This window comes from Mirounga angustirostris, unplaced genomic scaffold (genome assembly GCF_029215605.1).
Source record: "Mirounga angustirostris isolate CCGP_5_RB_7025 unplaced genomic scaffold, mMirAng1.0.hap1 SCAF_4, whole genome shotgun sequence".
In the NCBI taxonomy this organism is placed as follows: Eukaryota; Metazoa; Chordata; class Mammalia; order Carnivora; family Phocidae; genus Mirounga; species Mirounga angustirostris.
In genome coordinates this window covers 43,987,290-44,009,379 of record NW_026991712.1, presented here as the reverse complement: position 1 = coordinate 44,009,379, position 22,090 = coordinate 43,987,290, and the positions used below count along the sequence as shown (strand labels likewise).

The 22,090-nt window shown below is 36.9% G+C and overlaps 1 protein-coding gene across 1 annotated transcript in view; it reads left to right on the top strand.

Moving 5' to 3' along the window:
* SLC26A7 (solute carrier family 26 member 7) overlaps nt 1-22,090 on the top strand; it is a 167,166-nt gene that overhangs the window by 132,643 nt on the left and 12,433 nt on the right. Inside the window, exons 10-14 of the mRNA XM_045896251.2 lie at nt 5,907-5,984; nt 6,998-7,093; nt 13,719-13,825; nt 14,909-14,975; nt 18,864-19,001. Of these exons, the coding sequence (XP_045752207.1) occupies nt 5,907-5,984; nt 6,998-7,093; nt 13,719-13,825; nt 14,909-14,975; nt 18,864-19,001 (486 nt within the window). The remainder of the gene's footprint in view (nt 1-5,906; nt 5,985-6,997; nt 7,094-13,718; nt 13,826-14,908; nt 14,976-18,863; nt 19,002-22,090) is intronic.

Here is a 22,090-nt window from a genome sequence, read left to right as displayed (position 1 = left end):
CATGTGGGTATAACTGATAACTGACATGAAGAAGGCACTTGGGGAAGCCAAGTCTTAGAAGTTTTTTGTTTTTTTTTAAGATTTTATTCATTTATTTGACAGAGAGAGAGATAGCGAGAGCAGGAACACAAGCAGGGGGAGTGGGAGAGGGAGAAGCAGGCTTCCTGCCGAGCAGGGAGCCCGATGTGGGACTCGAACCCAGGACCTGAGCCGAAGGCAGGCGCCTAACGACTGAGCCACCCAGGCACCCCAAAAGTTTTGTTTTAAATAGGCTATTTGTGAAACCCGTGTTCTGTGTGACAAGACTTCACAAAACAACCCCTTAAATGGCTCTGTCTCTTTTAGGAACTAGAGTTATCCCCAGTAAATTAATCTAGAAGACATAAGAGCTCTTTAACTTTCAGGCTAATGACAACTATTTAAAGGAGCAGTGGGAACCACCTTCCATTGTTAATTATTTCAGCAATAGAATCTTTCTTACTTGGAAATATTATTGGTATTTCTGTAGCAAGTTACCATTTTCAAATGTAAATATGAACTTATTATTTCCTCCTAAAGCCCTTAAAAGGCTTTGCATATGTCTTAGAATTCACACCTTTATGTTACCTACAAGATTCTGAGTGTTTCCTTCTACAGCCTAATCTTAGACTCCTCTCTTCCTCTGTCCCAGCTCTCAGGCCCATGATCCTTCTTCCTTCCTGTGGGCAATTGTCGTGGCCTCTGTTGTGGCTGCCTCTGCTTACCCTTTAAGATAACTCCTCCCATCCTTCGGATCCCATTGCTGCTTCTGGCACAAGTGTTCTTCTCTTCAGGGTCCTTAGCTCTGCTGGACATTAAATGTTCATCGGTGTGATTTATATGATTGAAGCCTGCCTTCTACCCTTGACTGAGGCTCTTAGAAAACAGGGTCCCTGTCTGCTTCGGTTCACTACATCCTCAGTGTCTAGCCCAGGATTCAGCACATAGTAAGTGTTCAGTAACTATGTGTGATAAGAATGAATGAAATGAAAGTATCTGATAATGATAAAACTAGTGGGTTTTGCTGACATTAAAAGGGACAGGTGAAGCCATGCAGCTTTTATTGGGACTTAATACAGTACATTTGAAGTCAGGAAAATACCACTTGAAAACAGGCTTAGGATCACAGACTTTAGGAAAGTACTGTTCAGTAGAAATGTAATAGGAGCCACATAGGTAATTTAAATGTTTTAGTTGTCATACTTTAAAAAGCAGAAGAAGCTGCTAAAATTAATTTAATAATACATTTGATTTACCCAATATAGTCAAAATATTATTTCAACAAAGAATCTATCTAAGAATTGTCAGTGATATATTTTATTTTCTTTTTGTACTAAGACTTCAAAATCTGGTGTGTATTTTACATTTCCAGCCTATCTTAATATGGGCTATCCACATCTCAAATGCCCAAGAGCTACATGTGGCTATATTAGTGCATTTAGGAACATTTTACGTACAAGAGCATTGGTGGTAAAGCCTTTCAGTGTTTTCGAAAATTAAATTAAAATGTTTGAATTGAAATAAGAAAAGATACTAATCATTTAATCCCAAGTGCCGTGGTCAGAGACCAAGACATTTCTTTCTTTCTTTTTTTTTTTGAAGATTTTATTTATTTGAGAGAGAGAGAGAGAGCCCACGAGCAAGAGAGAGTGGGGTGGGGGAGGGGCAAAGGGAGAGGGAACAAGAACCTCAAGCAGACCCCTTGCTGAGCATGGAGCCCACGCATGGGGCTCGATCCCAGGACCCTGAGACCATGACCTGAGCCGAAATCAAGAGTCAGAAGCTTAACCGACTGAGCCACCCAGGTGCCCAAGAGGCCAATACATTTCTTTTTTTTATATATATTTTATTCATTTATTTAATAGAGAGAGAGAGACAGCGAGAAAGGGAACACAGGCAGGGGGAGTGGGAGAGGGAGAAGCAGGCTTCCCGCCAAGCAGGGAGCCCGATGTGGGGCTCCATCCCAGGACCCCAGAACCATGACCTGAGCCGAAGGCAGCTGCTTAACCAACTGAGCCACCCAGGCGCCCTGAGGCCAATATATTTCTGTCCTCCACACGTAGAAACCCTTTTTACAGTGATTCCCTTAAGATGTGACATGCTGAGCATGGGTGTCTAGATACTTATAAGTCTTGGTGCTGCCTAGACATAGAGCACGAAGAAGTGTTGCAGGTCTGCCTTCCGTCCTTCCCTCTGAGGCACGGTAATATGGGAGGGAGCACAGTGTGCCCAGGTTCTCTCCCCTACATGTTTCCCTTTGCTTCCAACAGAGCAGATACCCTGGTGCTGTGCGGGCAGTTTGGGAGGCATAACCGAAGCATGAAGGATGAGAGGCCGCATCAGCTGCAGGCGAAGCTTGGTCACAGCCAGAAGTTTTTCTGCAACCCTGAGAGCTGCCTTTAGGCTCTGATTTGCCAAGCTGTATTCTTTGAGTCTTTCAAATTTGGCTTATTGATTCCAACTTCTTTAAAACTTCTTGACTGTAGCCGTAGTTACCCAGTATCCTCTCTCTCTCCTGCTGCCCTTTCCACTTTTGCCATTCCAGCACTTTCCACAAAGCTGTGCACAAAGTCGACCGACTTTGCATTCTTTAGCACCCGTTTAGGAAGGAAATGGCTGGCACCTCACCCTTCCTCCAGCCGTCTATATATATATAGGTATGGGTAACACGAATGCGGAATCATCTTTGTAAGCAACCTACAGCATATACCAGACGTATAGTACTGTAAAAGAAGAAACTGCCGATTCCATTATCCTTTATGCAGAATTAACTCAATATGAGTAGTTAGATTTTAGAGCAAAAAAACTCTAGCCATTTAGTTCGTATGACATGGAAAGAGGTGACGAAGAGTAAAATACCTAGACAGTGTTTGCCCTGTGCATAACTAAGGGTGTGAACCCTTTTCATTACTGGTTAACAGTATAAGCCAAACTGAAACTTGTTAATAAGAGGGCACTCAGGTGGCATTTGTTTTCTGAAGTTTGAAAGACAGTAACAAGAGGGGTGCGCCTGGGGGGCACAGTTGGTTGAGCACCCAACTCTTGGTTTTGGCTTGGGTCCTGATCTTGGGGTTATGACACTGCGCCCTGCATCGGGCTCTGCGCTTAGCGCAGATGGTCTGCTTGAGATTCTCTTTGTCTCTCTGTTCCTGTGTGCCCCTCCCCTGGTGTGCATGCTCTCTCTCTCTCTCTCTCTCTCAAATAAATCTTAAAAAAAAAAAAAAAGGAACAAGGTTCTTTCTCGTTTTGGTTGCAACTTGCCTTTAAAATGTTTCTCTTGGTAGATCAGAGATATATAAAAAGCAGCACTTCATATTCAGAGTAACAGATATTCAGAAACTGGATAATACTTGAAAATATAGCTCAACTGTGTTATTCCAGAAACCTGAAGTTAGAGAAGTCTGGGATGGCACTGCAAATATCTGATCGCTGTTCAACCATTGTGCACAGTTACCGAGTTGGCCATCTATGAATGATGGCTTGGATTGCATGATCTCAAAGATTTTTTACAAATCTACATTTCAGCATCTAGGGGTCTTGATTGAGGACACAATGAATGTCAGTATTTTGAGAGCATCGAGGGCAGAAACTATTATATTATTGATTTCTATGCCTGAGGAGTAGATACACTGGGCAGAACTGATACAGATTTCTTTTTTTTTTTAAATTTTTTTTTTGATACAGATTTCTTGTCCAATTAGATACAATTATCTTTTGAACTAGAGCATCAACAGGGATGAGGCAAATGCTTTGAAGTAGTTAAGCCATTTGCTTATATGGTCTATTTCATATGTGACTTACCATCGAAGGTACACAAATAATCTTTTTCACCCATAGTTTGTCACCTTTGTAAGTAACATCCATTTAGTTCTTGACTTATTTTGACAATGACTGAAATTGTAGTTCAGTGAGTGCACAATTGTTGATGTACCTACAAAGCATCATGTAAACAAAAGGTCAGTTAAATGTTAGAGAAAAGCCCAAAGGTAGTTGTAGTTTACTGTCTTAAAATAACATTATTCAGTTAGGTTGTGATTTCTATAACAGTTTCCGTGTATTATAAGATATTTAGGAACCTTAAAATATGTTTGGCTTTATGGGTCCCATTTTGGCTCATAATCCATATGCCTTCTAATTCCCAAACTCTATGACCTTGGGCAAGTCACTTTGCCTCCCTGTGCCTCAAACCCTTCCAAAGGAGTTTAGACTGTAGCTGTCCAAAGTTCATATCTGCAACTAAGATTAAGAGTTTTATTTTCAAGTACATTTAATAGTGAAAGTGACATTTCACTTGTAAGTGAATTGAGTGAAGAGTCCCACAAAAGAGGTGCATGCCATTCATTATCCTTTGTCATGAAATAAATAAACCTTTGCATTCGGTATCCTTTTCTTTCCATAAACATACTTCACTTACTGAGCTATCTGAATGAATCCTATGATCTGCTGCTCTCTGACACCGGGCTTTCTCCAGCCTAGTGGAATGTCAGACATATTTTGTTGTTTAAAAATTCTTACGTAAAATCGCCAGTTATTCCTAAATGATCACCGTAACAGTTTGGTATACTATGACTTGTTTTATAAGTGATTTTAGTTTCCTAATGACTTATTTCCCATAGAAGGATTTTTTTCCTCTTTATATTCTGGGGTGTGCTAGAGATGAGTTCCACTAAATATGAAAGGAATCTGTGTCTACTTTCACTCAGGTTAATGGTTTTGAGTTTCATTCATGCTGTTGCTTATATCAATAGTCTGTTCTTTTTATTTATTGCTGAGTAATATTCTGTTGTATGGATGTACCACAATTTGCTTATCTATTCACCAAGTGGTGAACATTTCAGTTATAGTTTTTAGTGTTTATGAATAAAGCTGCTATAAATATTTACATATAGGTATTTGCATGGGCATATGTTTTCATTTCTCTTAGGTAGTTCTGGGACACATGTAAGTGTATGCATAACTTCATAAGAAACTGTCAAACTCCTTTCAAAGTGGTTATACTCTGCTGCATCCTCACCAGCAATGTCCGGCAACTCCACTTGCTTTGAGTCCATGCCAACCTTTGATATTAATTGTTTACATATTTATTTTTAATTTTAGCCATCCTACTAGATCCTGATTCACTTGCTATCTCCATAATGATATCTGGGCATTTCTGTGTTCCTGTGAAGCCCTCTTTTCTCTCCTTAGGCTGACAGTTATCTAAATGTTTTTACTAAGTCGTGCACGTTTGCTTATGTGGAATCAGGTTCTCCATCAAGTGGAGCGTAGCTAGGAGTCAGGTGTTCTGAATTGCCTTTTGTCAGCAAGTTGAGTTGGTTGGAACATGATATTAATGACTCAGGATTAATAAAGTTAAGTTTACTTCACTGCAGAGACTGCTCCTATAATCCCATATAACTGCTTCATCCTAGAACCCTTCCTAACAAAGAACTCCAAAGAGAGTAAGTGCTTCAGTGGACATTTTTCATCAGCCGGAGAAAAACCCTAAGCTGCATCTTCAGTTATTATTCAAACAACTCACTAGGAAATGAGGAGAGTCAAGTTGAACAACAACAGGCTAACGGACTTTTAATTGAAATGTCACTTTCACTATTAAACAAAAAAAGCCATTTCTGTGATGTGTGATAAAAGTTGATGGTGTCCTATTTCTTTGTGTGGAATTGCTTTTCTCCCATCACTGACTTAATTTGATTGCACCAGTTTGTCAGCTGTCATGTTTGGGTTCCCTCAGCTGCAAAATATGGATAATGGTAGTCTATGCAATTTAACAATCATGCACCAACATTTGGTCTCTTACAGTCAAGATGAACTAAGAATTTTATTTCCCCCTATAACTTTGGAATAATAAAGTTCAAGGCTTTCTTTCTCATCTGTCTTGTATTTTACAGGTGGCTTGTTTAATATCTTGCATTCTTGTCCTGATAGTCATCTATTCAGTAGGACCTTTGCTTTACTGGCTGCCCATGGTACAGTAGTACTTTTTCATTATCTACTTTTTAACTTTACTTTAAATGAAATCACTGTATATTAAAATGTCTTAGAAGAGTAACCTCAGTGGCCCTACATCTGAAAACCATGTGACAGAAGTAATGATTGAACGGAGGGGGTGGTGGACAGAGACCACATTTGATAGGGAAGGAATGGGAAGGGACCTTGACTGTTTTGTGTTTCTTACACCCATGTGTAAAAATGGCATTGTGGAATTAGATTTATTCTGTGCTCGTTTGGAGGGTGGAACTGGGGAATCTCTGGTATAAGACACAGACTTGGGAAGAATTTTATCAGAACTTGGACTGTTAGAAAAATGTGGGTAGGGCAAGGTAGCAGGGAACAAAATACATCTTGCCACCCTTGATATCTTTATACAAAGTGACTCAGAACACCAGTGTGCCTTTCATAAGCCTGGGGCACCAAAGTGACCCAAGTAAGATCCTGGTCTTCAGAGAGCCAAAGACCATCTCATTCCTGTCTTGTTCTAAATCTTCATTCATATAATGAGAATCAGTCATTTCCACAGCAGGATCTTCCAATAATCAAGTTCACTTTTCAAGAGAGTTATAAATATCTTCAGGTGAAACCAGATAATTGGTGTTGAAGGCAATTATAAAGAAATATATAATATAAATATTTAATTTTTTGCAACAAACTTCAGATGGCAGTGGATAATTATTTTAAAGTTAAGAGGACATTCAGCTTTATAACATGCACCCTTATAATTCATTACTTTTCTTTTTTTTCTTTCTTGTATTTTACAATGGCATAAATTTTAGACTGTGATTTTCTAGAATTGATATTATATTCCTAAAGTACAATAATAGGTTCTAAACAAAATGAATATTGCTTTAAACTTCTAAATGGTGATTGCTTTTCTCTAGTAAGTACTTTAAAAACAAACAAAGACATAAAAATACCTTGGTCATTTTAAATTCAGATTAAAATCTTTATCTTACTTCTTCACCAACTTATTTCCTGTTTGTAGTGTGTTCTTGCAAGTATTATTGTCGTGGGACTGAAGGGAATGCTAATACAGTTTCGGGACTTAAAAAAATATTGGAATGTGGATAAAATCGATTGGGTAAGTAGAAATTTGACCTAAAATTTCTTTCTTTGGCTTTAACATGTATTGCAAAATCAACTTTAATATTTTTATTTGCAGAAAATAGTTTTGCCACTTGAGACTTGTGCACTTCATAAGCTACCATTTATTTTTTTCAAACTCTTAATGAAGGCATTAAAATATAAAATGTCTTTATAAGAAACAGAAATGGAATTTTGTCAAATTTTGATTGATGTGTTGTTTGAGAACTTTTAATGAAATGCTAGCTAATTTGAATGGATTGGGGATTCTCAATTTCCATTATGAATTGATCCTGGAAATGAAGCTCATCAAGGAAGTACACACTTAATAGAACAATATGAAAAACCATCATTAATTGGTAAGAAATGTGTTGCATTAATATAGGTTGAACATATTAACAGTGACCATGTTCCTTCTAAATATAAAGTCTCATGAATTTAGTTTTGAAGGGCTTACATTGAGAGGAGCATTATGTTAATAGAATGTTGCCAGCAAGAGATTAAATTTTACTGAACAATGATCAAGTGTGGCTTCTACTAACAGAAATGTTTAACATACTTATTCTAGAGAAATGTATCTATGCAGGAACGTCCAAAATACTTTCCCTTTCCAGTATGGGTAAAGTATTTCATAAGTACCCTCTGTTTAGCTCTATTATGACATTCACCATATTGAAATGCAGTTATCTATATATTTCCCCTCCTTCAGATTCTTTGCTCAGGATTATTTGTATTGGTGCCTATTTTCATAATACTTCTCCCAAGGCTCAGTATTACCCTACCAAAGTACAGGGGTGGGTGCCATGGGGAATGCAAAGATAAATAAAGAACTATTTGTCCCCTCCAGACATTTATATTTGTGCAGGAAGCAGACATAGACACATCAACTTATTATGCAAGGCATGATACAATATGACCTGGAAGCAAAAGTACAAGCTTAGTTTTGAGGAAAAAAATGGAGGCTGGAGCATTTAATTTGGACTGGGTCCATATGAAAGAGTCTGACAGCAGAGCTGAAATTTGAACTAACACTTGAAGGAACAGTATTTGATAGGCAGGCCAAAGTGTTAAAATTAGCCAGACTCATGGAGGATCGTGACTTTTTTAAGGTACTATGTGTGAGGTAGCACATGGAAATAGAGAAATTAGAGGATGCAGACTTATTGAACAAGCTATTTGATAACCCTACGATAAAGGTATTTCTAAGGAACTCATTAATTACATAAGAGGGAGCACCTTACCATATTGGAAGGGAAATGATGTCAGGGAAGGCTTCTTCCAGGAAATGATGGGTAGAACCTCTAGTGTGAGGGTGGGAGTAGTAAACAAATGGAGTTGCAAAAGTTAAGAATGAGTTGGACTTGAGAAGGTTGCTCATATCCTATAAAGAAGACTAGACTTCATTCTGAAGGCAGTGAGACATCACCAAAAGGAGAAATAGGAATAAGATTTATGTATCAGAAGGGTCACTTGAGTAATTTGGGAAGATGGATGAAACTGTTTTAGTAGTCAGCCAAATAAGTGAGGAAGGCCTGGAACACAACTGAGACCAAGAAGTTCAAGAGGAAGAAATAGAGTTGAAAAATATTTGAGAGATTGCATTAATTTGTTCTCACCACCAATTCATCATATAAAGTGCATCAGTCTAGAACTACTTCTAAGTTTCTGGTTAGGAACGTCACTGCAGGAAGATGATGTCATTCAGTTATAGAATACAGAAGATTGTTTATGAGACTGACACGCTACCTACTGCGCTAACGAGGCACCTGAACACAGAAGATTGTTTAAATGCATTTAGTGGTTACCTTTAGGGTTTTTTTTTTTCCTTTTAAGTACAGATTCTTATTCCCAAGTTACTTATTTCAATTCATCTCTTTGTTTTCTGTATGTCATCATCAAGTAGTTTTTCAAGAAAGGCTTATGTGTTTTATATTCCCTGAGGTGCTGATGGTAAAAATATCTACATGTCAGTTTTTTTTTTTTTTTTTTCATACTAGAAGGAAGTTATTGGCTGAGTCTAAAATGCTTTCCCACAGGACTTTTGAGACTTGGCACTATCTTCAGGTATTGAGGGATAGGATAGAGAAATCACAGCTCAACATGATTTTGTTTTGTTTTGTTTTTTTTATGTGAATTAGTTTTTCTGCATGGATGTTCAGTGAAGTTCTTTCTTGCCCATGATGTTTGGTAATAATATCAGAATATTTCCTGGGGTTGAACACGTAGCATCAAGTTTCTATGAGAGTGATGCATCCTTTTGATCTCAGAATTAAGGATTACATACAAAATTTTTCTTCTAATACATCTCTGAGTATTTTTTCAAATCTGTATGTTCTTTTAATGAATTATGTATTTGTTGACTTTATTTTGTCTTTCTTTGTATCTAATACATTTTTCTATGATTACTTTTGGGAGCATGTGTGTGGTTTTTCTGGACTATTTACTGTATTTCTGTTATGGATTTCTAGTTGTGATTCTCTCTCTCTCGCTCTCTCTCTTTTTTTTTTTTTTAGCTTTAAATATGGCTTTTATCTCTATAATGTTTTTATTTCCATCCACATTCCTTTCTAAATTCTTCCAGCTTGTTTTTTTAGATCTCTTTCAGTTTTCCTTTTTTAAAATATAGTTTTTCTTCTTTGAATCTTCACATCTATTTTTGAGGGTTTGTGTGTATTTGGGGGGTTATATTGCCTATTACATGTCTAAACCTATCCTCTGTCTTTGTTTTGTTATTTTGTTTCCTTCCCCATTTCTATGAATAAGTCCCTTACTGATTCTTTTATGATTATAATGCATTTTTAGTAGACCTAGTTATTTGCTGAAAAATAATGTGGGGAGGGCAGGAGGTAGGAACTGAGATGGAGCAGTCCACAGCTCTGATTTAGGTATATCATTGGAAGATTTGTCTTGTTGAAACAAAACCTCACAGTCACAGGCTCTCTTATGACCTGACACTTGCTGTCTTCTCTCCCTTCTTCATGTTGCTTCATCTCTGTCAGTCTCCTTTTTAGGAAGCTAGGTTGTAAGTGAGACAACTGGCATTTCATTTTACTGCTCTTCTTTCTATGGTATAAAATAGGTATCATATGGGTACATTTCCTTCTTCTGTGGTGGCCCACCATTCCCCCAGGAACTTAGAACTCTTTTTTTTTTTTAAGATTTTATTTATTTGACAGAGAGAGACACAGCGAGAGAGGGAACACAAGCAGGGGGAGTGGGAGAGGGAGAAGCAGGCCTCCCGCCGAGCAGGGAGCCCCATGTGGGGCTCGATCCTAGAGCCCTGAGATCATGACCTGAGCCGAAGGCAGACGCTTAACGACTGAGCCACCCAGGCGCCCCAGAACTTAGAACTCTTATCAGAAAATTATTAAATAGATTTTTAAAAACTGTGACATTCATGAAGAAATCTGTAATTGATTGAAATTTGAGGGTAAATGTGTTGGCTTCCAGTGTCCTCCTTGATATCTTACAAATGTCACAGTATTTGGGAAATCTACACCATATTTTGGAGTTAGGAGTTGTGACCATGTTCTTGTTTCATTGAACCTGGGTTTTCCTCCCTATATATTCATTTTTTATATTGTTTTGGATGGATTTCAATAGAAGGTAGTAGAGTAAAAGTGCCTTTAATATCTTATCTAAATCTATACTTAAAAAGGTAATCCTAGCAGCAGTGTAGCAAATGGCTTACAGTGTAACAAAAGCAGGTAATTAAATAGGAGGCTGTCAGAATAGTCTAGGCAAGCCATAGTAAAGTGTGAACTAGGGCATTCTCAATGAATTGAGAAGGGGGTATGGTTTGAGATGTTTTTTAAATTAATAGTTGATAGGAAATGATTGGACAAGTAGATGAAAAAAGAGAAATAGTAAATATAATTCCACCATTTCTGATTGTAGTGTTTTAAAGAATATTAGTGTTAAAACTGAGAGAGAACATTGAAGGAAGGGGAGATTTTGGGGTGAAGTTAATGAGTTTGCATTTGAGTTTGAAGATATTGGCAGACAATTTGAAAAATGGTTTAATAGCTCAGACTTGGTAGTATCCTATATAGAGATGATAGTTGAAAATTTGGAGTAAATAGTATGGTGTGGGCAAAAAGAATGGTTGAGAAAGATGACATGGATCTAACAGATGAATAATGGTTGAATGAGGTGTTGGGTTTAGCCTGACAAAGCCTCCTAAGGTTGAAGTGGACAGGTCTTTCTTAGTTGCTAAGGAATTCAACAGTGAGAAGCCGTAGATGATTGGGATACAATCTGGTCATAGCATTTATAGTGAGAATAGTGCACAGACTTTTTTGGATATAGGTTATATTACCCAGTAGACAGAATATGTCCAGATTACTCAATAGATAGAATATACCTAAAATATCGTGGAAGTGAAGTTACCAAAGATGTGTATATATGTAAAATAATTTGAAGGTTGAAAGTTTAAAAAAATCATATAAGCAGTCATCACATGAAAAGTTAGAAATTTTTATTTCTTTAAATTGTTTATAGTTTAATAATGATTCCACTTTGAGCTGTAGATCAAAAACCCTGTCTGAGGTAATGAGGAAATAGGAATCCAAAATGGAGACCATGGGCTCAGAGCTGAGTTTGAGTAACTGAGCAGTGGGAATAGAATTCACATCTACAGAAATATAATGTATATCAATCACCAGAACAGATCAGGAAGAGGTGAAGTGATTTGAGTAGCTGCTCAAATGTGTAAGGGTTTATGTGTTTATGTATTTCCTACTTGAGGTCAGCTTTGGGGTTAGCTTGTGTTTAGGGGCTGTGAGTGCTAATAGAGGAGGGATCAAGTGGGAACACATAATAAAAAAAATAGGAGCCTGGGAGTTAACAAATTCCTTATAACTGTGACAACCAACATTTGGATCTTTAATAGAAATTGTTACAGAATAGTGTTGGGACTTACTCTAACCAATAGAACTGTTTACTGGCTATGTTGTTAATTTACATTTGATATTTTTTTCAAAGCTATAAATGTAGCCCCAGGAAATAACTAAGCATTGTGAGCCCAACTTACAATAGATGATGTTGTGGGAGAGTAAATATGCTTTAAAAATAGAACCAGATGGTACCAAAATTTTTGGTTGCTCTGATGAATCATGGCCTCTGGGCTCTGTGTTTTTTTTAAATGGCAGGAACCAGGATCCTCAATTCCCTATGCTATATTGAAACATGGAGGTTGGCCATGAGGAATTGGACTTATAAAGCTTTATTAATATTTTATTATTATTCTGCCACACCCGAGCAGGTTCCGTCAGCATTAAGGGATGAGTAAGAAACAAAGCAATCATGGCAAGTTGACGTAATGATCAAAAACTTGCAGCCTTATTTTGTATGTGATGAAGCATAATGTAATACATTAGGGAGGAAAAATTACACCATATACATATAAAAGACTCAAATAATTGTTTTTTTGCCTGAATAGAGGAAAACATCTGAGTGTCTAACCTATGAGATGACAGGCTGAGGATGATGTCATAATAAGTCCTAACTTAGCATTACGTTTCTTGGTGATAGATCTGAACATGAGAACACTTAAAATATATTTTCTCTTTTTACTCTAGAATGTTTGTTTCTTCTATATCAAAAGGAATTTTATAGATAAAAATCCCTCCATTTGCTTCCAAGGGCTTAGCTTTTCAAAATAGCCCATCATGAAGAACCACTCAAGCTCCATTTAGATAAATAATACAAAGGAGAAGCATTTTGAGTAAAAAATGCTATTTAGAAACATTTGCTTCAAACTTCTCACCCCGCCCCACAAAAATCTGTGCTATCTTCAGATTATAGAGAAGTTTCTAACTTTTTCATTTGCATCTGAAATTGAATTAGGTTGTTGAAGATGTTTTAAAGTTCTAATATAGCCATCTGGATAGAAAGAAATCAACTGGTAAAGTGATGCAAATAATTTGGAGATAAGAGAGAGCTTGAACATTTTGTTGGTCTACTATTTGATAAATGCAGGATATTGTGTTTAGAAAATATCACCTTCTGGATTTCACAAATTATTTTGTTTTTAAAGATTTTTTTTTTGCCAACAATAAACTTAGAAATGTCAACTATAATACAATATTTTGTGATAGATTGTCATTTCAGGTGGTGGACAAAACTGTAATAGCGTTGGAATCCCAACTAAAGGAGAAAAAGAATTTTCTTGCCATCTTTTGAAATATTCCCAAGGCCTAAGTTGGCCCAGATTTTTCAGCTTTCACAATTTCATAAGAAGTCGCCCCTTGCAAATAAAATTATAACAATCTCTATAGTGGCTGATCTAAAAGTGGCATTGGTAGTGTTAGATTCAGTCATTTTAACCATTAACTATTTATAGATCTGAAAGGAAGTGTTGTTGGGGATTGAACTAAGGGCTGGCAATTTCTAGAAATGAAAGAAGGTGCCTTTTCCCCACCTTTTCTGCTGGGAGTCCGATGGGACCAGGATTTGTTTCTCTGTTCCCGGGCTTCTGTTCACCACTTTAAAAATAATCTATTCTTGCTGAGAGATTTGGTCACAGGAATGTTGTAGAATAAGGTTGTGAGGAATTTGGCAATCATGAGAAAGATGAGAATTACCAAAGGGCTCGTATCTTCTATTTCCTCTTTCTCTTCCAGGGCATCTGGGTCACTACATATGTATTTACGATATGCTTTGCTGCCAACGTGGGGTTGCTGTTCGGTGTGGTCTCTACCTTAGCTATCGTAATCGGTCGCTTCCCGAGGTAAGATCTTACTTAAATGCTGTCTATTTTGACACAACAGCTAAGTAAATGGTATTGCCAGTTACTTTTATTTCTGTGGAATATTTAGTGCGACGCTCATGTTTTAGTTGGTATCAGAGAATTAGAGATGAAAAGAAAACGTTTATCTACATATGATATATAACTATATATAACTATATATATATAAAACAATATAACAATATTGGTCTTAATGAAGAAAAATATCTTGTCCACACTATAAAGTAGAATATATAAAATCTATCAAAGTAAATAAATTGACCCATAGCCATACACTGTGTCACGGAGTTGTTTTTTTTTTAAATCAAGTGAAGGGGATATATTATCCAATGGCTACATAAAATCTAATCATTTAGAAATTTAAATAACTTCAGTAAATTTAATTTTTCAGAAGCCAGATTTATATATATAATGTATATATATATATATTTCTTCTAGATAATTTATTGAAGAACTCTAGATAATTAATTGAAGATTTCTATTGAACATCTGTAAACCATTCCCCTATTTTGACCAGTTATTTTTCTATTTTCTGGGTGTTCATCATCTGATAATGCTTCTACTCATTTCTCATCCTTCCCTTGAAATTCTTTCTGAAATAATATACTTCAAAAAATTTTAAGTTTTACCTCTGTAGAGTCTATAAAGAGATTTCTGTAGAAATCTATCTGTGTAGATTCATCAATATCTGGTCCTGTCTTGCCATTGATACCCTCTTTACTTCTTTTTCCCCTAAAACAAGATTTTCTCAAACACTATACACTCTCTTATAACTCTTTTGGTCAATCTACCTCTTGTGGCTTGGACATATGGGGCTCTGGGAACCCAGATGAGGTAAATTGTATTTATTAATCTCTACTTAGATGTCTCCAGTGTTATTGTCTATTCCCAAGGATCCCAGAGAAATACAGATTTACCAATGTTTTATGAACAAATGGGATGTAGGATTTTAACCATTACAGATAAGTTCTAATTGTTAAGATAAAATGACATCCTTTTTACATTTTCATTGTTAATGTAGTGATTAGGAAATGCCATTTTATTTTTGATCTGACTGAATTCTAGGGCAAAGACTCTGAGTATAAAAAACATGAAAGAAATGGAATTGAAAGTGAAGACAGAAATGGATGGCGTAAGTTTAGTTTTCTTTTCTTTTGTGTAATTATTAACAATTTTTGTAATTCGGATAGTTTTAAGGTATCATAAGTAGATAAAGTATGATTTTAAATTCATTATAATTTTATTTTTAATTGGCATGAACTTTCAATGGTATATGTGACCACCATACATGTGGCAGTTGACATGCAACAGATCAACAGAACAACAACAAGAATATTGTATTAGCATTCAGCTAAGATGATAGCACAGTTCATAGAACTACAGCTCACAGTGGAATAATGGTCCAGATTAGTTCAGGCATTTGGAAACCTCTTTTCCATTCGCTAAGTTGCATAAAATAGTCAAACTAGACCAATAGTCTATTCCGAATTAAATGATGGAAGAAGATAGGAGAGAAGGGAATAAAGCAAGGTTGGATCATGGTATTGCTTTTATTTATTTAATACAATTAGATTGTATTATTAGCAGAGGTTAATTAAGTCCAATGGTTATGGAATGCCAATAGGATTGGTTTCTTGCACAGTGGACATCTTTTTAAAGGAAACAGCTCATGGAAATTGTCTGTCATGCTTGGGCAGGCCAATTGTGTTTGAGTTCTAGTTTCTTATTCTGAAGGATGACCAAAACAAGTTTAAAGTGAGGCGAGAAAATGTTGACTTAAATATTTTGCCAATTTAAAAAAATTGCCCTCACTTTGAACCTGCTTTGTAAATGTTTGGCTAACCATTTTTTGTTTTTGTTTTTTTGTCTATCATATTTACTTGTTTCAGTACCTCATGATTGCCTTCAGAACAAAGAGAACTGGCCTCCCACCAGAAGGACCAATTGTCAGGGTATTTCTGAGTAGATTGGAAGTAGGAAGTAGCATCGGGAGTCCTTCTGTGCACACAGGGAAATGGCGCACATGTTTACACATGCACATGCACGTGTGCATGTGTGTGTGTGTGTGTTTAAATTGAAAAATAATTAGCATACACTATTGTATTAGATTCAAGTATACAACATAGTGATCAGTATTTATATACATTATGGTTTGTGTTTTTAATAAGTGAGAAAAAGTTTGCTTCATAGAGAGCTACTAGAGTCCAGAGCCCTAAGAGTGTCCCAGGCTCAGGATTTCCACTAGTGATGCCTTTCTTTTCTTTCTTTAAATTTTCCATGAGAATTTAGTGCTCACACAGAGTCCCAGACTGGCTTTTGGGCCCCTAGAAGCCTCTGTGTATCCAACCTACACATACAGCTATGCACATTACCCTTGACATTTGTGGCTTGGAAACAGAATTCCAGTTTGACCATTTTTCAGCTTAAAGATTATTCAGAAGAATAAATTCTATCTAATCCGTTCCTTCTTTTCAGGCTAAATATATGGGCAAGTGAATGAGGGGATTTGTAGGAAGATAAAAATGCCAAAATTCACCCATGTTTTTAAACACTAGTTCCAGTGTAGTCACATAACTGAATTAGTAACTGTGTCACATGGAAATGTTAATTTTCTTAGAACTTTACACTTCACTAATTATTTAATGTTTTGTATTAAAAATAAGAGGGAAAGAAAGCTCAGAGCAAGATTTGAATGTGAGTTGTTAGGTGGAGTTTTCAGTCAACTTCAAGCAAGGCAGTGGTCCACCACTCCCCTCCTCCGTTCGTGCTCTCCCACCTTCTTCACATGAAACACACATCCTCGACTTGGGAGACCTGTTTTGGGGTGAATTCAGCCCCATTGAGAATTTCTTTTCTGACACAATTTGAATCTTTATTCCTAAACAAATACTTGTTTTTTAAAAAAGTTAACTTAAAATATTGGCCCAATCATGTGGTATGATTGGTGGGTTGATCTTAGATGTGGCGCTTTTTTTTTTTTTCTAAAGATATTATTTATTTATTTGACAGAGAGAGAGAGCAGAGAGAGAGAGAGCGAACAAGCAGGGAGAGCACCAGAGGTAGGGGGAGAAGCAGGCTCTCTGCTGAGCAGGGAACCCGATGTGGGTCTCGATCCCAGGACCCTGGGATCATGACCTGAGCTGAAGGCAGACGTTTAACGACTGACCTACTCAGGTGCTCCTGATGTGGGGGCTTTGTGATAACTAAATATGACAGGCCCAAGAATTGTTTTATTTTTGGTTTGTAAGAGATTTACACTTTTTTAAAAAGTTTTTATTTTGGGGCGCCTGGGTGGCTCAGTCGTTAAGCGTCTGCCTTCGGCTCAGGTTGTGATCCCAGGGTCCTGGGATTGAGCCCCACATTGGGCTCCCTGCTCCGTGGGGAAGCCTGCTTCTCCCCTCCTTCTCCCCCTGCTTGTGTTCCCTCTCTCGCTATGTCTCTCTCTGTCAAATAAATAAATACAATCTTTAAAAAAAAAAGTTTTTATTTTAATTCCAGTGAGTTAACGTACAGTGTTATATTAGTTTCAGGTGTACAATATAGTGATTCAGCAATTCCATACATTACGTGGTGCTTGTTACCAGTGCTCTCCTTAATCCCCATCACCTATTTAACCCACCTCCACTACCCTCCTCCCTTCTGGTAACCATCAGTTTCTTCTCTATAATTAAGAGTCTGTTTCTTGTTTTGTCTTTCTCTGTAAGAGGTTTACTGTTGATTAAAAGTTAATTTGATAATGTAAGGTTTTCGTTTTCTGGAATTGTTTATCTGTAGCAAATCTCACTTTCTAGAGTTTAATCAGTTGTGTAGCCATAGAAATGTTTTGAGATTATGTAGTTTAAAAAAAAAAAATGTACCTACGTTGGGGCACCTGGGTGGCTCAGTCGTTAAGTGTCTGCCTTTGGCTCAGGTCATGATCCCAGAGTCCTAGGATCGAGCGCCCCATCGGGCTCTCTGCTCCACAGGGAGCCTGCTTCTTCCTCTCCCACTCCCCCTGCTTGTGTTCCCTCTCTCGCTGTGTCTCTGTCAAATAAATAAATGAAATCTTAAAAACAAAAACGAAGTGGAAGTCATATAGCCAGTTGATAACCACTCTTTAAAAAAATATGTACCTACTTTAAAAGATGAGGAAGCTGAGAGTAATACCTAATATTTTCTTTCTTTTATCTTTCTTTCTCTGCCTGTATGCTTCACTATTCCCTGGGTTTCCTCTTCTATGCAAGTACTAAAGCCTGAAGGAGTATTGCTTTATTTAGTTGGTAAGGAGTTATTTCATAGAACTTACTATCTTCTCCATTTCTAGGTCAGCCCCTGCCCCAAAGGTCATGGAGAGCATGATTTCAGTTGCATACCACCAATTGGTGCCAGGAAGACCTGGGCAATGGCCAAAGCAGGCTCCTTTTGTTTGGAAGCTTTTTCTTCTCCCTTCCTGCATCTCTTACCTGCATCCTGGCAATCTGGTGTAACCTAGGCCTGCCCAAAGTGAAACCACATTCCCCATGTTACCTCTTGGTTTCTTACTCCTAATTAGGACTTATTGGTCACTTGTAAGGTTATAATTCCAGCCAAAAGAAAGCTATGTCATTATGAGGTAAATGACTGAGAGTTGACCCTTTAGGACATTTTCATTAAAAAATGCTGATGGTCAAGTGAATGAACTTTTGATTTCTAGATTGTATGGAAGACATACTTTTGGGAGGACAGGGCTTCCTGGTACTCTCTGGATATCCTAAGATGTTGCCATCCCCAAATCAGTAGGAGTAAGGGCCATTTCCTGAAAAGATGCAGGCTCATCTCCTAGTTATTAATGTTTTTTAGTAAAGAGGAAGTACATATTTTTCCTAAGAAGCATGATAGTATGTTAGGTTCTCCAAATAAGTTTTAATAATGACACCCTTGGCTAAGAGATTTCTTCCATCATTGAGTGACATTTGTATTTGTAAGTTTAGACTCTTTGGGTAGAGTTATCCTCTTTTATTTCATTCAGAACTCTGAATTTATTCCTATTCTCCTCCAAAAGGAAACCCTGCAGCAGGTGAAAATTATCTCAATAAATAACCCACTTGTTTTCCTGAATGCAAAGAAGTTTCATACTGATCTAATGAACATAATCCAAAAAGAAAATGTGAGCAACCAGCTACTGGATGATATCAGCAAGGTAGGATCAGCTAGTTCATGATTATAATAATGTACTACAAATAACCTTATATCGTGATACTAAGATATGAATCATGAAATATAATACATTATTAGAGTGCTTGGAAACCTCTCCTTCAGCAAAGCCTTCTATTGTATTATACTTTTCATTTGGTTCTTGTAGTTATTTTTTAGGTAATCACTCCCATTCATTCATTCATTCACTCAGCATATATCTAGTGGACATGTGTACTATATACTATAACCCTGAGAAGAATAAATAAGACAAATCATTTAGCTTAAAGGACCTTTTTACGAAGAGAAAAGAGTCCAATCCAAATCTAAAAGAGATAGAATATGATAAATGACTTCAGAGAAGCATAAACTATTGCCATCATTATAACATTATTATAAAAAACTAGCATTCTTTATCTCCACAAGTTATCTTCATTAACAGAGATATCAACTGTGCATCATGTTGATTGTATGTAAATAAGCTATCTGTGATTATTTGAATCCTTAAGCCCTTAAGCATGGACTTTGGAGCTAAGCTGCCTGGGTTTGCCATTGATGAGCTGTGGGAACTTAACTGAGTTATTAAACCTTTTGTGATTCAGTTTCCTGGTCTATAATCAGGATGATTAAATGAGTTAATATATGCAAGGATACTTGCAAGAATATCTGGCCTACTCAATATTATAAAATCTTAACTAATATTAGTTTGAGCACAAGTAGTACCCTCTCCATGAAGCTTTCCATGACTACTTCAGATTACAATTCAGAGTGTGTATTATCCCCAGTCACTCAGGTACATAGGAAGTATTGACTCTCCCATTTCTAGCATCTCAGGAACTGTCCAGTAACACATTCCTGTTCCTTGCAGCTTTATGCTTCTACCTCTGGGCCTCATACTAATCCACACCATAGAGGCCATAAACACAGGATCAGATATATTATTTGCTGGGCTCAGTGCAAAATGAAAAGGTGAGGTTCCTTGTTCAACAATTATTGAGAATTTCAAGATGGCATTAGCAGAGCATTAAACCAAGTAGGGGACCCTTCTAAGCATGGGACTCTGTATGACCACACAGGTTGCAAGCCTACAAGACTGACCCAGCCTGTATATCTCCAGCCCTGTGTTTTCCTCTCACTATACTTTTTAGGATGCCACTTTCAGCAGATTATTAGGAACCCCACCTATAATTTTGGGTTGAGAAGCACTTGCACTCATGCCAAAGATGGACATCATTCTTAGTTGTTCAAGTTGGATACAAGGCCTCTTTCTTTTACAAAGCCCTGCTTACTTTATAGCAGTGTTTAGCTCTATTATGAGATAGGCAGGTTCTTGTGGCTGACGTAGGCTCACAACCACCACACACAGTAATATTGTGGGAAAATTTGTCCACAATTCCAAATAATCTAATTAACCCATAAGAAACTTGCAGTTTTATTTTACCAAAATGTAAATTTACTTCTTGAAATGATATGCTTCTTTGTAGGCTTTATCATGTCTAGTAGGGTATCTGACATGAATATTGTTATAACCAGTTGTTTATTGATAGTTGATAGTATTTTCCTTAGAATATTTTCCTGCAAGACTAAGGTTGTTCCAGCGTGTTTTCAGAAATTGAAAATTGGCATATCTTGTAGCATTTCAAGTCAGAAATAAACCTCATTAATGCAGCCTTCTGGGAGGAGGTTCCACATATATGATTTCACCTACTTGGGACTTAAGAAATTTGAGTCTAATAGTCAAGTAGAGTTCATTGAATCTAGGTTATTGGTACATAATGACATCCAAAGGGATTCTTTAACTCAGAACTCTATGGTGGTGAGAAAGGATTTCTTGAGAGTATGTTTCACTATAATGAGAATAATGCAAATATTGTATGTATTTACAGACTGTGAGTTTTAAAGGATACACTAAGGATTCACATGGTAATCTGGAAGCTCTGCTGTCTGAGGAATCATAGATAAACCTTTATTCAGAATGGTTACATGGATGGTCTTGAGTAGCATGGATGCTCTTTGGGACATCTCATCTTATTCTTATCATACACTGTGTCTGGGATATATACTTCTTGTTTTAAGACCCATGCTTGTTCCAATTTCAGTTTTAGAGCCTGCATCAGTTAATTTCTGCCACAGCTTTACCTACTTTCACTGCACTCTGCACAGTGGTCCACAGTTCTGTCTTAAACTGGGGTGCTCTGCTGGGGCCTTGGTCTTCTCTCCCAGCTGCATTTTCAGCAGATGGCCATGATGGACGGGCATTTAAAACACCCTAGGGCAAGAAGAATCACACTGTATTCAAAACACAAACTGATAAAGGACTTCCTGTTTTGTGTTACTGTGACAATATATTTCTTACATGTCATCATTAAATATCTTCCTGAATGTAGAAGCTTAGAAGGATCTCAGGGTGCTAGTGTTTATTGAATTCATGTTCATTATTATATAGGTTATATATAGATACTCATATAATAATCACCGTTTTGTGAACTCACTTTGCAAAGGAAGTTTCAATCTGCTGTTTATCCAAAATTTTCTTTTGCTCAGACCAGGTATTTTTTTAAATAGACTTTAGTTTTTGGAACAGTTTTAGACATTCAAAAAAAAATGAAAAGTGTTAGTACAGAGAGTTCCTATACACCCTTGCACCATACAGTTTTTGCTGTTATTAACACCTTGGGTTAGTGCGACATATTTGTTACAATCAATGGTACATTATCATTAACTAAAGTTCATGCTTTATTCAGATTTCTTTAGTTTTACTGAGTGTTGTTACAATCAACGGTACATTATCATTAACTAAAGTTCATGCTTTATTCGGATTTCTTTAGTTTTATTGAGTGTCCTTTTTCTGTTCCAGGATTCCATCCAGGATATCACATTATATTTAGTTGTCCTGTCTCCTTAGATTCTGCTTCACTGTGACAGTGTCCCAGACTTTTCTTTTTCATTGACCTTGACAGTTTTGAGTAGTATTGGTCAGGTATTTTGTGGAATCTCCTTCTATTGGAATTTATCATGGTAAGATAAGGGGGTAGCAGCCCACAGGTAAAGAGTGTGGAGTTGTGCTTCAACTCCTTGAGGGTGGAGTATCTACAT